The sequence below is a fragment of the Mustela lutreola genome, chromosome X (genome assembly GCF_030435805.1).
Source record: "Mustela lutreola isolate mMusLut2 chromosome X, mMusLut2.pri, whole genome shotgun sequence".
NCBI lineage: Eukaryota > Metazoa > Chordata > Mammalia > Carnivora > Mustelidae > Mustela > Mustela lutreola.
The window spans coordinates 47,850,869-47,869,493 of NC_081308.1; the positions used below are offsets into that span (position 1 = coordinate 47,850,869).

General features: G+C 45.2%; 2 protein-coding genes, 1 non-coding gene and 1 pseudogene across 12 annotated transcripts in view; 3 read left to right on the plus strand and 1 right to left on the minus strand.

The window, feature by feature from the left end:
* Positions 1-3,725: 3,725 nt before the first annotated feature.
* On the plus strand, positions 3,726-14,280 carry LOC131821460 (trophinin-like). 6 transcript variants are annotated; one of them, XM_059157585.1, is made up of 9 exons: positions 3,726-4,091; positions 5,334-5,421; positions 7,749-7,812; positions 8,072-8,151; positions 8,765-8,856; positions 9,830-9,909; positions 10,003-10,045; positions 11,966-13,882; positions 14,054-14,280. In XM_059157585.1, exons 2-8 carry the CDS (start codon positions 5,407-5,409, stop codon positions 13,869-13,871), a joined length of 2,280 nt encoding a protein of 759 aa, XP_059013568.1. In that variant the 5' UTR covers positions 3,726-4,091; positions 5,334-5,406; the 3' UTR covers positions 13,872-13,882; positions 14,054-14,280. The 6 variants fall into 6 exon arrangements, with proteins under 6 accessions (XP_059013568.1, XP_059013569.1, XP_059013572.1 ...); XM_059157586.1 differs by lacking the exon at positions 5,334-5,421; XM_059157589.1 differs by lacking the exons at positions 5,334-5,421; positions 7,749-7,812; positions 8,072-8,151; positions 8,765-8,856; positions 9,830-9,909 and adding an exon at positions 11,072-11,186.
* On the plus strand, positions 5,431-7,696 carry LOC131821463 (trophinin-like; annotated as a pseudogene).
* On the plus strand, positions 10,715-10,843 carry LOC131822414 (small nucleolar RNA SNORA11). Its single transcript, XR_009350272.1, has one exon. It is a non-coding gene; the product is annotated as a small nucleolar RNA SNORA11 (small nucleolar RNA).
* Positions 14,281-16,135: 1,855 nt separating the features above from the next.
* PFKFB1 (6-phosphofructo-2-kinase/fructose-2,6-biphosphatase 1) overlaps positions 16,136-18,625 on the minus strand; it is a 127,935-nt gene continuing 125,445 nt past the window's right edge. For 3 of the 5 annotated variants that reach the window (XM_059157595.1, XM_059157593.1, XM_059157592.1), the window contains 3 exons: positions 18,052-18,114; positions 16,946-17,010; positions 16,139-16,590 (listed from right to left, as the gene is read on the minus strand). In XM_059157595.1, coding sequence (XP_059013578.1) covers positions 16,531-16,590; positions 16,946-17,010; positions 18,052-18,114 — 188 coding nt within the window. In that variant the 3' untranslated portion in view covers positions 16,139-16,530. Of the gene's footprint in view, positions 16,591-16,945; positions 17,011-18,051; positions 18,115-18,625 lie in introns of all 5 variants that reach the window. The other 2 variants (XM_059157596.1, XM_059157594.1) reach the window with 2 other exon arrangements.

Below are 18,625 nucleotides of genomic sequence, written 5' to 3' on the forward strand. Positions count from 1 at the left end.
ACAATCATAGTTATTTATGGACCCAACATGGGAGTACCCAAATATATAAATGAATTAACAAAAATATAGTAACTAATGGATAATAATACAATGATATTAGGGGACTTTAACAACCCACTTAACATCAATGGAAAGAGCATCTTAACAGAACATCAACAAGGAAACAATGGGCTTGAATGATACACTGGAGAAGATGGACTTAACAGATATATTCAGAACATTTCATCTTAAAGCAGTAGAATGCACATTCTTCTCAAGTGTGCATGAGACATTCTTCAGAATAGATCACATATTAGGTCACAAATCAAGGCTCAACAAATAGAAAAAGATTGAATTCATACCATGCTCCTTTTCTGACCACAATACTATGAAACTACATTAATTACAAGAAAAAGTCTAGAAAGACCACAAATACATGGAGGTTAAACAACATGCTTCTTTTTTTTAAAAATTTTTTTATTTTTTATAAACATATATTTTTATCCCCAGGGGTACAGGTCTGTGAATCGCCAGGTTTACACACTTCAAAGCACTCACCAAAGCACATACCCTCCCCAATGTCCATAACCCCAACCCCCTTCTCTCAACCCCCCTCCCCCCAGCAACCCCCAGTTTGTTTTGTGAGACTAAGAGTCACTTATGGTTTGTCTCCCTCCCAATCCCATCTTGTTTCATTTCTTCTTCTCCTACCCACTTAAGCCCCCATGTTGCATCACCACTTCCTCATATCAGGGAGATCATATGATAGTTGTCTTTCTCTGCTTGACTTATTTCACTAAGCATGATTAAACAACATGCTTCTAAACAATAAGTTAGTCAACTAGGAAATCAAAGAAGAAATTTTAAAAATACATGGAGACAAGTAACAATGAAAACACAAAGTTTCAAAACCTTTGGATTATAGCAAAAGCATTCCTAAGAGAGAAAAAAATAGCAATACATTCTTACTTCAAGAAGCAAGAAAAATCAGAAATAAACTACCAAAACTTACACTTAAAGGACGTAAAGAAAAAGAACAATAGCAGAGTGCACACAGCACACACCGAAGACACTTTCTGAAGCACAAATCCCTAGGCACTACAAGTGTAAAAAAACTTACACTTAAAGGAGGTAAAGAAAAAGAACAAATGAATCCTAAAGCCAGCAGATGGAAGGAGATAATAAAGATTCAAGCAAAAATAGATGATATAGAAACTAAAAATTAAAAAAAAAAAGAAATAGATTAATAAACCCAGGATCTGGTTCTTTGAAAATATCAATAAAATTGATAAGCCTCTAACCAGACTTGCCATAAAGATAAAAGAAAGGACCCAAATAAATAAAATCACAAACAAGGGAGGAAAAATAACAAGCAACACCACAAAATACAAGGAATTATAAGACAATATTATGAAAAGGTCTATGCCAACAAACTGGTCAATCTGTAAGAAATGGATAAATGCTGAGAAACATATAAATTACCAAAACTGAAAGAGGAAGAATTACAAAACTTGAACAGACCCATAACCACAAAAGAAATTAAATCAGTAATCAAACGTCTCCCAACAAACAAAAGTCCAGGGCCAAATGGCTTTACAGGCATATTCTATGAAACATTTAAAGAATAGTTAATACATATTCTTTTCAAATGATTTAAAAAATGAAAAAAGAAGGAAAATGTCCAAATTTATTCTATGACACCAACATTACACGGATATCAAAACCAGGTAAGGAGTCTATTGAAAAGGTAAATTACAGTTCAATATTCCTGATGAATATAGATGCAAAAATTCTCAATAAAGTATTAGCAAATTGAATCCAATAATACATTAAAAAGACATTCATCATGATCAAATGGAATTCATTCATGTCTTGCAAAGGTGGTTCAATATTCACAAATCAATCAGTGTGATACAGCACATTAATAAAAACAGGGTAAGAACCCTATGATCATTTCAATAGATGCAGAAAAGGCCTTTAGCAAAGTACAACATCTAATTATGATAACAACCCTCAAAAAAAGTGTAAAATAAACATAACTCAATATAAAAATGTCCTATTTGGAAACCCACAGCTATTATTTTCTTCATTGGAAAAAACAAAAACAAAAACAAAACACAAAAAACTGAGAACTTTTCCTTTACAGTCAGGAACAAGGCAGAGATGTCCACTCTCACCACTGCTATTTAACGTAATATTGGATGTCTTAGCCACAGCAATCAGACAATGAAAAGAAATAAAAGGCATCTGTATAGGCAAGGAAGAAGGAGAACTTTCACTATTTACAGGTGACATGATACTCTATATAGGAAACCAGAAAATTCCATCAAAAAGTTGCTAGACCTGGTACACGAATTCAGTAGAGTTAAAGAATACAAAATCATTGTGGACATACACATTACATTCATATACACGGATAACAAAGCAGCAGAAAGAGAAATTAAGGGAAACTATCCCATTAAAAATTCCTCCAAAAATAATAAGATACCTAGGAATAAACCAAAGAGGTGAAAGATCTGAACTCTGAAAACCATAACGCACTGATGACAGCAATTGAAGGGACACAAAGAAATGGAAAGACTTTCCATGCTCATGGATTTGAAGAACACATATTGTTAAAATGTCTATACTACCCAAAGCAATCTATACATTTATTGCAATACCTATCAAAACAACAATAGCATTTTTTACAGGGCTAGAGCAAACAGTCCTAAAATTTGTATGGAACCACTAAAGACCCCGAAGAGCCAAAGCAATCTTGAAAAAGAAAAGCAAAGCTAGAGGCATCACAATTGTGGACTTCAAGTTACATTGCAGAACTTTAGTGATAAAGAAAGCATGGTACTGGCACAAAAACAGACATATAGATAATGACAGAAAGTCAAATACTATATGATTTCAGTCATTTGTGGTATTTAGGAAACAAAACAAAAAGGGAAAAAAAGAGAAAGAGAGAGAGAGAGAGAAATCAAGAAACAGACTCTGGATTATAGAGAACAAACTTATGGCTACCATAGGGTAGATTGATGAGGAGATCTGTTAAATTAGGTGATGGGTATTGAGGAGTGCACTTGTCTCAGTAGTGCACTTGTCCTGAGGAATACAGCACAGGGTGATGTATTTGTAGTGCTGAATCACATACTGTACACCCGAAATTAAAATATCAAACAGTATGTTAACTACTGGAATTAAAATAAAAACTTGAAAAGTAACTAATTTAAAACCATATTTAGAAGAAATAGATTTGAGTTCTTTTAGGGACAGGCATCCTATCCTACTGGTCTTTGTTTGCCCACAACCAGTGAATGCCTTGACATAGCTGTGTGCTCAGTATATACTGAGTATACTAAGTATATACTTAAGGATTGAGTGAATAAATAAATGCCCAAGCAGAACTATTTGTTGCACTTGGGAACAGTGCTCAATTTCACGAGAGTCTAAGTACTTGCATAGTGCACCAGGAAAGGAGGAATAATAAAAATTTTAGGATAAGTTGATATTCACTGAAAGCAGCAATATAGTCATCAGGAATTTAAAAAAAAAAAAAAAGGTATCCTTTTTTACCTTTACTGTGTTTATTCTGAATTGTATATGTTGTGGGGGCACCCTATCTCTTACTGCTTAGAGTCTCTAAATGTCTTAAGCTGGTCACACTTGAGAGAGGGAAAAGAATATGAACTGGTGCCCTGCCCCCAGAACAGCTGGGGAAAGAGACCCAGACACACACTACAACAACACACTCCATAATTAGTGTTGGCATAGAGAGGGCTGTAGGAAGGGATAGGAGCTCAGAGAAGCACAGTCCTCTTAGAGGGAACAGAAGAATCAAATATGAATGGGGATAATAATGAATGGTGGGGGATAGAAAAATCAAATGGGACTAGGAAAGGGCGATGACTGAATAACCGATAGTAAGCAGAAAAGAAACCACACTGAGGAGAAAGGAAAGTTGGAAGTAGAGCGTAAAGGAGGAGGTTGACAAGCAGGGAAGGAGACCCCTCTGGAGGTGGAAAAAGGCAGGACCACTTCCGGCTGGGGAGGGGAAGCCAATAAGCTCAAACCTAAGGAGAAGCTTGGAGAGAGCGGACGCCTTCTGGACTCCAGAGAACGAGGTGAGCTAAAGATGCCCAGCTTTAGTGAATACCTGTGGGAGCCTCTGGGCTATGGCTTTAATGTGCTTGACTCCACACACCCTAAGGTGAAGAAAACCTGCCGCGGGTTCAGGTGCTAACTGCATTAATGTGCTTGGGTTTGGGGGTACTTGGACCCTGTTCATACAGGAGATAGAGGGGGCAGAATCCCCTTTGGGCCTTATAATGGAAACTTCTGGATTCTGTTCGGGCCGCAGAAAGGAGGGATGCAGACCCGATTCGGACTGCGGGAAGAAAAAACAATCGTTCTGACAGTAGAAAGGAGCAGGACCCAGTTTGGGAGGGTGGTAAGCTATAGCAGGACTCCGGGAGGCTGGTGAGTGGGGACAGGATCCAGTTTGGGCCACAGAAAGTAGGGGTCAGGACCCAGAAATGCAGGGCAGAATCCCTTTTGAATAGCAAGAATGACCTGGCTCAGACAGAACGGAAGAGGGGCTAGGACTTGGTTGATTACGGTTTGAAAAGGGAAGGGACAGAACCTGTTAGTATTCGGGAACAAGGAATACACAAAAGCATAATATCGTCGGATTTGTGGGTGGGGTACCGATGTCGCAGAAAGGGTGGAACCGGTCACTTGCAAACGTGGAAGTGGGGGAGCGGTTTTGGGGGAAAGGGCAGTGCGGGGAGTCACTGGAGAGAGGAGGGAAGGGGCGTATTAAGAAAAGGGAGTTGCTGAGAAGTACTGTAGAAAGGAGGGAGGGTGCACATAGGGAAGGGGCGGTGCGTGTCTGTAACGCAGAGCAGAGGTGGGCGGTGTTAGGGAAGGGGCGGTGCAAAGCAGTACCGCAGAGGGAGCGGGCTGGCGTTGGGGGAAGGGTTGGAGCCAAATGTGACGCAGTTAGGAAGAGTGGGTCCCGGGCTTGTCTCAGACATTCTGCTTCTCTGAGAGCGGGAAGCATCCGTGAGATCGAGGTGGTCAGACTGACCAGTCCACCAAAGCGCATGTGCTCCAGTTGGCACGCATGCGCCCTATTAAGTTGCAGTACGAGGCCTGTGTAAGATTAGGGGGCGGGGCTGTAGAACTGACTTGCAATTTTGGGGGGGAGGCAATGGAGCTAGGGTTCAGGTAGGTGATCTGTGTTTCTAGGTATGAGAACCGAATAGTTGAAGCCTTTGGGGTACAAAGTTGGATGAGATACCCCTTCTTTCAGGATAGTTGGGAGGTCTGGTGAATCTCCCTCTCCTTCTCATTCTCCCCTTCAGGCCCCTTCCCCTCAGCTCAGCTGTTACTCGGCCTTTCAGAAAAATTAATAGGAGAAATGACTGCGGTTATAGGATGCTCCCATTCCAGGTGAGGTTTCTGCATTCTCACCAGGCCATCTGTCCCTTCCTGAGTTCATTTATTAATCTTGCCACTCTGTAGTTGAAGAGTTTCCTCTGTAGTTGAAGAATTTCCTGCCTAACCTGTCTCAGTCCTCCCCTGCAAAGTGAAGGAGGAGGAGAAGAAAACCTGCCCAACTCTAGCTCCTGTTTCCTCTCCTTTAATCACTGATTAGAGGAAGGAGAGGCCTTCCTGGAAAGGGTGGGCTGTAGGGAGGCCAGATGGCTCAGCAGATCATAGTCCTAAGTATATAGGGCCCTATGCTTCCCTCTGGGATCCTGGAACGTCACTTCCCTCTAGACACACAGACTGAGACCACAGAAGAGGACAGTGTCTTGCTGATGCCTACCCTCTTGGCAGCAACTAAGGACCCTCTGGCCATGGGCCCTCCAGTTGCCAACTGGCCTAAGAAAAGCAAGACCAAGAAGGCCCCTATTAAGTCTATTACTAAAGCCATACCTGCTGCCCCTACAGTCTCATCTGCCAATGAGATTGCCACTAACAAGCTTAAAGTAACTTTGCAGGCTTTAAACCTGCCTATCATCCCCCAGATCAATCAAGCTTCAGTTACCACAAAGCAACCAATACTCAGGCTTCTTCAGTCACTGCTCAGCCTAAGAAAGCCAATAAGACAAGGAGAGTTACTGCTAAGGTAGCCCAAGCCTCCCAATATCCAACTAGAAAGGAGGGTGTCACTACACAGACCAAGTCATCCTTGTAGGCCCTAAACCTACTAGACATCCTGTAGGCTATCCAGGCTCCACTTACCAGTGGGTCAGCCAACTCCCAGGCTTTGATAGTCCCCACTAAGCCCAAGAAAGTTTCCAAAGCTAAGAAGGCTGCCAATAAGGCCATAACTAGTGCTGTTGATATCCCATTGGCTCCAACCACCACCCACACAACTACCACCCAAGGCCAAATTAATAATGAGGCAGCCACTACCCATGCCACAACAACCTGCATCAGACTAATAAGCCTCCAAAGCCAAGAAGCCAACTGTTAAGGGCATAAATACTGACACTGAACTCTTAGAGGCCCCAAATGCTGAGAGACCTAGCAGGCAGACTAAGGCCTCAATAGTAGCTAAGGCCCCCAAAATTCAAGGGCAAGAAAGCTGCCAATATAGACCCAAATTCTGCCTGTGAGGTCTCTGAGGCTCCAAGACCTAGCTCAAATGATCACAAACCAAGCCCTAGCAGCTGCCCTTCAGGTCAAGAGAGGATCCAGGGTTCATAAGTCTGTCACTAAGACCCAGGCAGCTGAAAACCAGATGAAAATTGTTGACCAAGGACTCCAGGCCAAGATAGCCACCTTTAGGACCAACATGAGTGCCATTGAGACTCAGGTTGCAGCTGCTGTACAGGCCCTGGCAGATGACTACCTGGCCCAGTTGAGTCTGGAGCCTACAACCAGTACCTGGGGCAAGAGGAAACAAAAGGTGAGATCTCTGACATCACCATCCTTAAAATTTTCACTTCTTTTCCATTCCTATCTTCCTAGTTTTTTCGTTTGTTCTATAAAAGTTTACTGAGACTTTTTTACGCTGAGCCAGGCGCTGTGTTTTGATAGGCTGTGGGAAATTCTGAGAAGAATGTGATATAGTTCCTGCTCTCTGACAGTTCACAGATTGGTGGGGAATAATACATCCATATACTTAGCTACAACCTGGATATAATTCAGCTGATATTTACATAGTAGTTACCAATTACCAGGGGCTTGGGTAGCTCATAAAAGTTGTGTCTTTGTGTTTTGAAAGTAACTCTTCCTATCCGGGGATCATAGATTCCGGTTTTACATTTGAGAAAACTGAGTCCCAAAGAGGTGAAGTGACTTGTCCAAGTGATACATTTAGCAGAGTTAGTGGTGGCCAAAAGAAGAGAAGGAACCCCAGGTCCTGCCCTTGGGTGAAAATCCTGGCTGGAAGGCAGTGAAAGACATATCTAGGACTTAGGATGGTCAGTTGTAATGTCAGGACCCACTATAAGAAGGGTTTGGGGGATTTTCAGGAGAAGGTAGGGTAAGGAGACAGAGCCATCTCTTTTACCTGGTGACTCTGGACCTTCCTTCTTTCTGATGATGTAGTCAAAGGATCTCATGCGGTTTAGAGAGGTGGCAGTAATTACAGGTTGATTCCATGAGACTGGAGGCTTCTGCCACCCGGAGATGTGGCCATTTTGCAAAAAAGGGTAAGAATCCTATGCTTCCCAGTCTCTTCTCTTTTTCACTTTCCCTCTTTTTTGTCATTCTAGTTTTCTAAAAACATATTGAGATCTCCCCATGTATTCCTCTTCTCCCAGGCAAATAAGTTGGTGAAATACCTGTTGGTTAAGGACCAGACAAAGATCCCCATCAAGCGCTCAGGTAGAGTCATACCAACCTGCCTCCCTGAAATCTTCTCTCAACTCCTCTCTCTCCCATGCCCTGGAGTAACCAATTTACTTTTATAGCCTCTTCATTCTCCCATATGCCCTCCCTTGCCCTCCCGACACTCTGTTATGGCTGGCATCTCCCATTAGCACAGTTGAGAATTCAGACTGCACTGTCCCCACAGGCTGGACAGAGGGCTGCAGTTCCGTTGCCCCTGCTCAGCCCAGCTGCTCCCACTTCACCCTTCCTACAGATATGCTGAAGGATGTCATCCAAGAATATGATGAATATTTCCCAGAGATCATTGAACGAGCAAGCTACGCTCTGGAGAAGGTGAAGGGGCAGCCCTGGGGGATGGGCACAATGGGGAAGCCTTGAATCAATAAGGACTTACATATCTCTTCTGGAATAGACCACAGAGATCACTAATCCATCCCCATCACTCTACAGTTGGGCATACAATGGCTTAAGTAGGAACATAGACTAGCTCAGGGTCACACAGCAAGTCAGTGGTAAAACACAGCTAGGACTCAAGCCTCTCAGCTTAGTCCGGTCTGACGATGGATGTGTTCTGTAATGTATTTCAAATGCTCACCTCTCCTTCTCATTCTCCATTCTCTATCTCCCTAAATATCTACAATAACAAAGGTGATGCTGATAATAGTACATTTCTTACCTGCTTTCTGTAGTGGTGGCCACTTAGCTAAGTGCTTTACCTCCACTATCTCACTGATTTCTCATACACACTCAAAACTCTAGCTACACAGTGCTTCTTAGCATCATCTTTATGAATGGAAATCGGTCCAGCGAGGGTGAGTGGGTAGGCATGCAGCTGAATGGGTGGCCACAGTTGGAAGTCCACATGCTCATTTTCAAGATGCTCAGGAACCTCACTGATGCCTAGGCTGAATTTTGTGATCTCACAGGCTATTCTTTTACTTGGCAGATGTTTCAAGTCATTCTGAAGGAAATTGATAAGCAAAGTAGATTGTATATTCTCATCAGCACTCATGAATCTTCTGCAGGCATACTAGGAACGTAAGCTGGGAAAAGGGTGGGGTGGAAGGGAGGCTCTGCTTCTATCTATGTGACTACCCCATCCTGTCATCTCTCCTCACATCTCCTTGGAGAAGCAGGAAGACAGGGCCTATAACACCCTGTTCCAGCTCCCTCACATAGTTGGAGCCCTGCACATGGTAGTGGTGCTTTATTATGATTGACTGAAGGGTGTGGAAGCCTGGAGCAGTGCATTCCTCCTGTCAGGTTTTCTGTTTCTTCAGAAACTTCCCGTCTCAGGAATCTGGGAGAGGATAGCCTAGATGGCTGCCGTGTTGTCATTTGGAAAGAAAGGATGGTTCCAGGATTGCATCATCTGGTGGTCTGGTGGAATGGGTGGGGGTGCTGGTAAAGGGTCCAGGGTTCTGAGATGGATGGGTGGGGAAAATGGTCCTGAACTCTCTGCATCTTCCCACCCCTATGTCATTCTAACCTGAGATAGAAGCTAGAACTTCAGGGGCATACCTGACAAAGAACCATCTGGCCTCAAGTTACTGATTCTAGTGACCATGTGTTCACTACTTTTCTGGCAGACCTATCATTGCTTGTCTCTTCCTACTGGCTTTGGTAGAGTGGTTCTCAAGGGAGGGCTTCCTGGTGTAGGTAAATCATGATGCTTGAAGGACAGGAGCATCACTGGAGCTTTGCCTAGAGTTCTTTTGGGGCAGAGGGGTCTAAGAGAGAAAGAAGGGACTCACATTGGCTGGGTCCATGGGTTGTCCCAGTTTGGCAGGCATTCTTCTCTCTTCTTGGCAACCTGAGGCAGGGGAGGATTGGATTTTCCCATTTTACTGAATAGGAGACAGAGACTCAAGAGTCTAAGTGTCTTGATCAGGGTCACATAGAGCTTGAAGCACAGACTAGGCAGAATTCTGTCATGTCTCAGGAATCTGGGAGAGGATAGCCTAGATGGCTGCTGGACATAAACCTTTTCTCTACTCTGTTATTTCCCTAGGACTAAGGATTCACCAAAGCTAGGTCTCCTCATGGTGCTTCTTAGCATCATCTTTATGAATGGAAATCGGTCCAGTGAGGGTGAGTGGGTAGGCATGCAGCTGAATGGGTGGCCACAGTTGGAAGTCCACATGCTCATTTTCTGTCCCTGTCTCCTCTTGCCTCCTCTTGCAGCTGTCATCTGGGAGGTGCTGCGCAAGCTGGGGCTGCACCCTGGGTATGATTGGGCTCTCTCAGTGCTTGCTGTTCGTGTTGTCATTTGGAAAGAAAGGATGGTTCCAGGATTGCATCATCTGGTGGTCTGGTGGAATGGGTGGGGGTGCTGGTAAAGGGTCCAGGGTTCTGAGATGGATGGGTGGGGAAAATGGTCCTGAACTCTCTGCATCTTCCCACCCCTATGTCATTCTAACCTGAGATAGAAGCTAGAACTTCAGGGGCATACCTGACAAAGAACCATCTGGCCTCAAGTTACTGATTCTAGTGACCATGTGTTCACTACTTTTCTGGCTTCATTGGGACTGCTGCATGTTCTAGAGAGGTCTCTTCCATGTTCAGAAATGTCTCTTCCCTCATCTGGGAAGTTTTAATCTCTGTTTATGGGTTATTTTTCCCATTGTCAGGGTAAGGCACTCGCTCTTTGGGGAAGTAAGGAAGCTCATCACAGACAAATTTGTGAAGCAGAAGTAAGTGGTGTTTGGGGGCTTTGTCTGACCCTGAAGTGTTCTGAGTGTGCTGGTCTGGTTCAGAAAGTACTCAGTCAGCCCTTTTATTACACTAGCTTTAGAGGTGGAATGGGCATCCTATGCCCTAGAACTGAGTCCTGTCCATAATTCCCATGAGTGACAGTTCCAGGACTGGGCTAGACCAAAGACAAGGCCCTCGCTTTAGGGTGTGCTTAGAGCAGGGTGCCTGAATAATGGCTCCTCTGTTTATAACACACCCAACAGGAACTTGGGTTTACTCCTCACAGGTGGCAAGATACTTTGGCCTTCCTGTGACATCATGCCCTATACATACCTTCTCTGAAGCATCAAGTGACTGCCTTGCATGGGTCCAAAGGGAAATGACAATATTGGAGACCAATACCATGAACTGTGTTTGGGAGTGAGTCTGGGGAAGGAGGGTCTTAGAAATCCTCCTCCAGGAGTTGAGTTTAGTATTTGAAGGAAGTTGTCACCTGGTGCCCAGTGGTTACACAACAGATTTGTTTGGTTAGAAGCAAGTTTCATTTCCTTTCTCCAAGGTACCTGGAGTACAAGAGGGTCCCTAACAGCAAACCACCTGAATATGAGTTCTTCTGGGGCTTGCGCTCCTACCATGAGACTAGCAAGATGAAAGTACTCAAGTTTGCATTCAAGGTAATAGGAGAGCTGCCCTGCCTTGTCATATTAAGGGTACCCTAACTGGGGCAGACTATGTGCAGGGATGGTTAGGTACAGGGCAGTCTGCAGTTAGTATATAAGCATATGGAACTTTGCTGATGTCTGAGATTGCTGCTGAACATAAGGTTTACATTATTTCATTCTTTCATATTAGAAATTTCTAATTAGAAATTAGACTGATTTCTATTAGTCTGCTTGCACTGTCATAACAAAATAATACAAAATGGGTGCCTTAAACAACAGAAAATTATTTTCTCACTGTTCTGGAGGCTGGAAGTCCCAGCAGTGTCAGTTTCTGATGAGGTCTCTCCCTCTGGCTTGCAGATGAATGTCTTCTTGCTGTGTTCTCACAGGGTGGAAAAAGAGCCTCTTACAAAAACAGGAATCTTATTGGACCAGGGCCCCACCGTTATGATCTCATTTAACTCTACTTCTGTAAAGACCCAGTCTCCAAATATAGTCACACTGGGAGCTGGTGCTTTAATATATGAATTTGGGGGGAGGGACACAAACATTCAATCCATAACATACTCTCTTATCATTTCCCCTTTTCTCAGTTAGGTTAAGTGACTTGTCCAAGGTTACCCAGCACCTTAGTTATCAGAGCTGCAATTGGATTTCAGGACTGATAGAGCCCCAGGAAAATAAGAATTAAAAAAAATACTGCTCTTGATTTTATACAGAGCCCATTGTATGTACATAATAGATAATTACAAATGTTATTGTCCTTATATTGATTATCATTCCCATTTCAGGTACGCCAAGGACTGGGCTGCTCAGTGCCAGGAGGCAGTGGAGATGGAAGTCCAAGCTGCAGCTGTGGCCGTGGCTGAGACTGAGGCAAGGGCTGAGGCAAGAGCCCAAATGGGGATTGGAGAGGAAGCTGTGGCTGGGCCCTGGAATTGGGATGACATGGATATCGACTGCCTAACAAGGGAAGAGTTAGGCGATGATGCTCAGTCCTGGAACAGATTTTCATTTGAAATTGAGACCAGAGCCCAAGAAAATGCAGAAGCCAGCACCAACATCGACTTCAGCAGAGGAGTTAGCACCAGGGCTACCTTTAGCGATAGCGCTTGTATTAGCTTCAATGGTGTGCCCAGCCCCAGTGGTGGCTTTGGTGGCAGAGCTGGCACTAGCTTTGGTGGCACACCCAGGACCAGTGCCAGCTTCAGCAGCACAGCCAGCATTTGCTTTAGTGGCATACCCAGCACTAGCACTAGTTTCAGTGGTGCAGCCAGCATTAGCTTCAGTGGTGCAGCGAGCACCAGCTCTAGTTTCAACAGTGAAGCCTGCATTAGCTTTGGTGGCACACCTTGTACCAGTGCTGGCTTTGGTGGTGGGGTCAGCTCCAGTTTCAGCATCCCACTCAGCAGCAGTCCTGGTTTCAGTGGTGGAGCCAGCTCTGGCTTTGGAGGCACACTCAGCACCACTGCTGGTTTCAGTGGTGCACTCATTACCAGTAGCAGCTTTGGCAGTCTACCCCGAACTAGCACAGTCTTTAGTGGGGCACTTAGCACCAGCACTGGATTTGGTGGCACACTGAGCACTAGTGTCTGCTTTGGTGGCTCTCCCAGCTCCGGTGCCAGCTTCGGTGGCACACTTAATACCAGTATCTGCTTTGGCAGCTCTCCTAGCACTACCAATGGTTTTGATGGAGTACTCAGCACCAGTGTCTCCTTTGGTGGTTCTTCCAGCACCAGCGCTGACTTTGGTGGCACACTAAGCACCAGTATCTGCTTTGGTGGCTCTCCCAGCACTGGTGCCAGCTTTGGTGGTGCATTCAGCACCAGTGTTGGTTTTGGTGGTGCACTTAACACCAGTGCTGGTTTTAACAGCACTAGTGCTATTAGCACTAGTGCCAGCTTCAGCAGTACACCCAGCACCATCTCTGGCTTTGGCAGTGTGTTCAGCACCAGTGCCGACTTCAGTGGGGCACTTACCACCACTACTGACTTTGGCATTACTCCCAGTACCAACATTGGCTTTGGTGGAGTTCCTAGCACCAGCCTCTGCTTTGGCAGTGTGTCTAACGCCAACCTATGCTTTGGCGGCCCTCCTAGCACTAGCGCCTGCTTTAGTGGTCCTACCACTGCTAGTTTTGGTGATGGATCCAGTACCACTGCTGGTTTCATCTTTGGCAGTGGGTTGAACAGCAGTGCTGGATTTAGTGGTGGACTGAGCACTAGTGCTGGCTTCAGTAGTGGACTAGGGACCAGTGCTATCTTTGGTAGTGGACTGAGCACCAGTGCTGGCTTTGGTGGTGGACTGATCTCAAGCGATGGCTTTGGTGATGGACTGGGCACCAATGCTGGTTTTAGCAGCACACTTGGCACAAGTGCTGGCTTTAGTGGTGGCCTCAGCATCAGTGATGGCTTTGGTGCTGGGTTTAATAACAGCTTCAACGGAGGACCAAGTACCATCATTGGCTTTGGCAGTGGTTCCAACACCAGCACAGGCTTTATTGGCGAACCCTGCACCAGCACCAGCTTCAATGGTGGACCCAGTTCTATCATTGGCTTCAGCAGTGGACCAAGCACAGGTGCTGGCTTCAGCAGTGGACCAAGCAGTGGTGCTGGCTTTGGCGGTGGACCAAGAAATGGTGCTGGCTTTGGTGGTGGAGCCACCAGCCTTGGTGCCTGTAGCTTCTCCTATGGCTAGTGAGGTTTCAGGTAATTACATTTCCACAGCCATGGTCCTTGGGGATGGGTGTAAGATCTGGGAAATTCTATAAGAAATCCCAAAGTGGGAGGTTTGGGTGGGGAGATGAGGACAACAAAGGAAGTATGAGAAAACACTATATTTGGTACTAAAATGTGTTCCTGTTGGTGTTTTGTTTTCAGGTTTATTTCCCAGGTTTACAGATATGGCTAATGAATTGCAGCAGTTCTTCCCAAGGAACCAAGGTACATCCTTGGAATTTTTGCCCACACAGCAATATAAGCAGATATTATCAATCAGCTGAGGGTGACACGCTATGAAAAATCTGCTTGGTGATCCTACTTTGTTGTTTGCTTCTTGTGTGCTGTCATATTTTCATAACAGAGTTACATTAAATTTGCAAGATGAATTGGAGGTTTTTTTCTGTCTTTTAATATGTCTAGGTTGTTGTAGTGACATTTCAGGTTCATAGAAGAACTAGAGGGCTCCTGGGTGGCTCAGTGGGTTTAAGCCTCTGACTTCAGCTCAGGTCATGGTCTCTGGGTCCTGGTATCGAGACCTGCATCGGGCTCTCTGCTCAGCAGGGAGCCTGTTCCCCCCCCCCCCTCTCTCTGCCTGCCTCTCTGCCTACTTGTGATTTCTCTCTGTCAAATAAATAAATGAAATCTTAAAAAAAAAAAAAGAACTAGGGATTACTGTGGCTCTTCAGAGAAGGTGGGCTGCAGCTTTAGGCTAAAATGAAAGTAGGATTTCAGTGGGATAGAGACCTGGAGGAAGCACAGCAGGCAAGGAGATTATAGCTTGAGCAAAGATATAGAGGAGAAGGGAGTTGAGGGAAATTGGAAGGGGAGGTGAACCATGAGAGACTATGGACTCTGAAAAACAATCTGAGGGTTTTGAAGGGGTGGGGGATGGGAGGTTGGGGGAACCAGGTGGTGGGTATTAGAAAGGGCACAGATTGCATGGAGCACTGGGTGTGGTACAAAAACAATGAATACTGTTACACTGAAAAGAAATAATAAAAAATTAAAAAAAAAAAGATATAGAGGGGAAAGGCCTAGGATAGAAGGCAGAGGGGGAGGGTTCTGGAGAGTAAATATACATCCATTTTGAGACATTTGTTTAAGAACAGAGAGAAAGAATGGAACTAGATGTGCACACAGGAACAAGGGAGGGTTTTCTTGAGATAAGAGAGAGAGAGAGATGAGATGTTGCAGAGAATGTGGAGGCAAAAGCCAATAAAGGACAGAAGGTAGATATAGAATAGTAAAGAATTTACTGAAGTAGCCCATGCCTGAAAAGGTGGGATGGGATAGAGTGCCAGGGAGTAGAAGGTGACCCTGACTTTGAATAGGATTTAAGGATGGCTGTGGAAGCAGATAAATGGAGCTTTGTTTCAAATAGTAGATCATCCCCCCAAAAGTAATGTGGATTATACAAGATTTGGGTCTTGCTGGTGGCTATGATGGAAGAACAAAGAAACCAAGGCAGTGAGTATATGAATCTGTCTCTTCACCACCAGACTGCAGATACTTAGATGCATGGAGAGTGGCTGAAGAAATGGAACATAGGATTTAAGCTGGCTATTGATGGTAGAACAATGAGGAGGAAGAGAAGTAGTGGATTCTAAGACAATGGAGGAATCAGAGGATTATACTCTTGATGCAGTACAAGAACAAACATTATTCATTCAAGAAATACTACACACATGCCCACTATGTGGGAGCCATGCTTCTAGGGATCCTGTAGATGACACAGAGTTGTAAGGACTAGGGACCAGAGGTCAGATAGTGGGATCCTTGTATTTAAGCAGTTGTACTGGGGGCAGGATGTCTAGATGATGCCAAGACCCATGGAGTGGATGGCTGAGGGGGAACTGATCACTGGAGTTGAGGGGGTCAGGGAACTTGGAGGCCAGGTTATTATTTGGATAATTTGTATGAACTGTTAAATCACTCAGGATGGCAACAGGAGTTAGAGAAGAGAGGAACACTGTGGTCCAGGTACAGATTCTTCTGAGTGTACAAATGAAGGTGCCTGGTCCTCAGCCATGCTGCATACCAAAGAGCAAGGGCCATACGTACTCACAGAGACTTATCTCCTCCCTCATGTTGAGAGGTGCTACCCCAGAACCCTTCCCTCTAGGAAGCCCTCATCCATTCAACACCCCACAGTACCAGAGGCATTTCACAAGATTGGGATCTTAAGCTCTTGTGGGAGAAGACTTACAATGACTTCATCTCCCCCCACCTTTTTTAAAAAAGATTTATTTATTTATTTGACAGAGATTACAAGTAAGCAGAGAGGCAGTCAGAGAGAGGGGGAAGCAGGCTCCCTGCTGAGCAGAGAGCCCAATGTGGGGCTCAATCCAAGGACCCTGGGATCATGACCTGAGCTGAAGGTAGAGGCTTTAACCCACTGAGCCACCTAGGCGCCCCCTTCTTCTCCCTTTTTATAGGCAGCAAAAAAAGTCTTTATTGATAAGGGTTTGGTAATTAAGAAAGGAAAAGTTTTATTCAGAACTACAGAGCTCCTTTGTTGTAGCTAGAAATCAAGACCTGTAGGCAAAGTCCAGGGTCTTAAGGTAAAAGAAGTGCAAGGATAGAAGCTCTTAAAGGTGAGAGATAGAGCTAAGGCGGTTTGACTTCTTGAAAAAGGCTCAGTAGTGGGCAGGGACAGTGTCCAGAGCTTCCTCAGGTTCTCGGGTGATGTCCACATTCTGAGAGGAGAGAGCCCAGGATTAATAGGAATGAGCCAGCCCTGTGGAGATCCCGACACTCCCCTGACTCTTGTCCTCACTGACAGGCTCCCCTCCTTCAGCCAGGCCTGGATCCTGACCCTATTCTCAGGCAAGCCTCTAGGGAATTTCAACCTGAGGACTTTGGGGTAGGGGTTGTTCTAGTCTTGTATCTCTTTGGCACCTCAGGCCTGGGCCATGGTTCCTGCATTTCTGGATGCTGGTTATTCTACCTGTTGGTATGAAACACCCAAGCTCTGTGGGATTGGGGTGGTATTTCTGTGTGGGTTGGCTCTTTCACCATGTGCTAGCTTAGGCCACAGAGTCCCTCACCTACCTCAGGTTTCTCCCGATGTGTGTTTACGGCTTCCACGTTCAGGTAGATGGACTCCACTTTGCAGCCTCAGAAAGAACAACCAGTCCATCCATAAGTCCCCAAGGTTAAGTACAGATCTTCCCTGAGCTGTCATTTGCTCCCTCACTCATCACTACCTATACCCTGAGCTCCACACTGTGTGAAGATTGTGACTGTTCTGTAGGGAAGGGACTATAGACCAGCTGTGTGTTGTATGGGGAAGACACCAGGTCTAAGAGAAGCTAATGGGATGTTCTCCCAGCTGCCCCTAATAGTCTCAATGTTCTCTGAGCTTCAGTTGCTCAACTGATAATGGGAAGGAGATGGGAATAGATGATCTCTGGGGACTCCCCCAGCTCTTGTACTCTGTGAGACAGCAATCTAATCTATATAATAGTGATGGAGCCCTGTGGACCTCCTAAGCTGTGCTAAGTGCTGAAGTGCTCAAAGAGTCCTGGGGCCACTGCCTTGGGGCAATCAGTCCAAGGTAAAGTTTTTTTAGAGGACAAAAATGGTTATGGAAACAACAGAGATGTGGAAGGTCACAAAGGAGTTCTGAGAGCCTGAATAAAAAGGAGTGGTATCACTCTGGGGCATGGGGGCTATCAGAGGAGGTCCAATGCCTATGGAAACCCCCCCTTAGCTCCATCCCTGTGGATTGCAAACTACTTTGGGCTTCAGTGCACTCTCTTCCCTATTCACACCCCAGAAGATATTTGAGTCTTTCTCTCCCCTGCTCATAAATATTTCATAGCAAACTAATGTCCCAAGAGATAGTCTAAACTTACCAGGTCAGTCTCTGAACTTTCTTCAATCTGGCCCAACCTACACTTACTCCTCTGATCCCCTTTGGGGACCAGGCTTAATGCTTTGGTAGAGCCAGAGAAAGTTGAGGACAGGCCCTGGATTTAGAGGCCATACCAGTTCTTCCCTGCCTTACCCTATTATTGCCAATTCTTCCTTCACCAGGACATCCAATTACTCACCCAAGAAACTTCCCCCAGGACTCTGGTAGGCAAATGGTATGCACTGAAAGCATGTTCATGCCCTCTATATGTCTTTCTTCAGATGAGGTTGGGAGCACTCACCATAAGCCACAGGTGTGAGTTTAAGCACTGTGTGCAAAGGACACTTGAGATATGGCAGCTCATCTGGAAAGGAGGAGAAAGTAGCCATCACAGACAAGGTACTGGGGAGGGTACCATCTCCTCAGGCCTCTTCTGCCATACCCCCTTCCTTATGGTCAGCTTCATCAGGGTCACACTCCCCCACACTCTGCAGTGGACAATGTTGAGAACAGAGTGGGTAGTTGTGAGGAAGAATGCAGAAAGGTGGTCTCTAGAGCAGAGAGGAAGGAAGACCCTGGGGAATGTGAGTAGACTGTGAGTTACCCAGGAGGGACAGGCTCATTATCTGAGATGTGGCCTATCTCCTCACTCACAGAGCAAGCATGATACTAAGACAGACCTCCCTTCTGACCAAAGCCTAAGGCCTTCCACAAGCTCTTCTAACATGAAGGTCCACAGATGATTCTTGGCAAGTGTTTTCTGAGAGCTTGTTATGTGCCATGGCCCTTGGAAATGTATATACGTACCTTGGCATCTCCCATAGTTTTCTCTCCAGCCAAGGACTTTACTTTCGGACACCTCTCACACATGATGG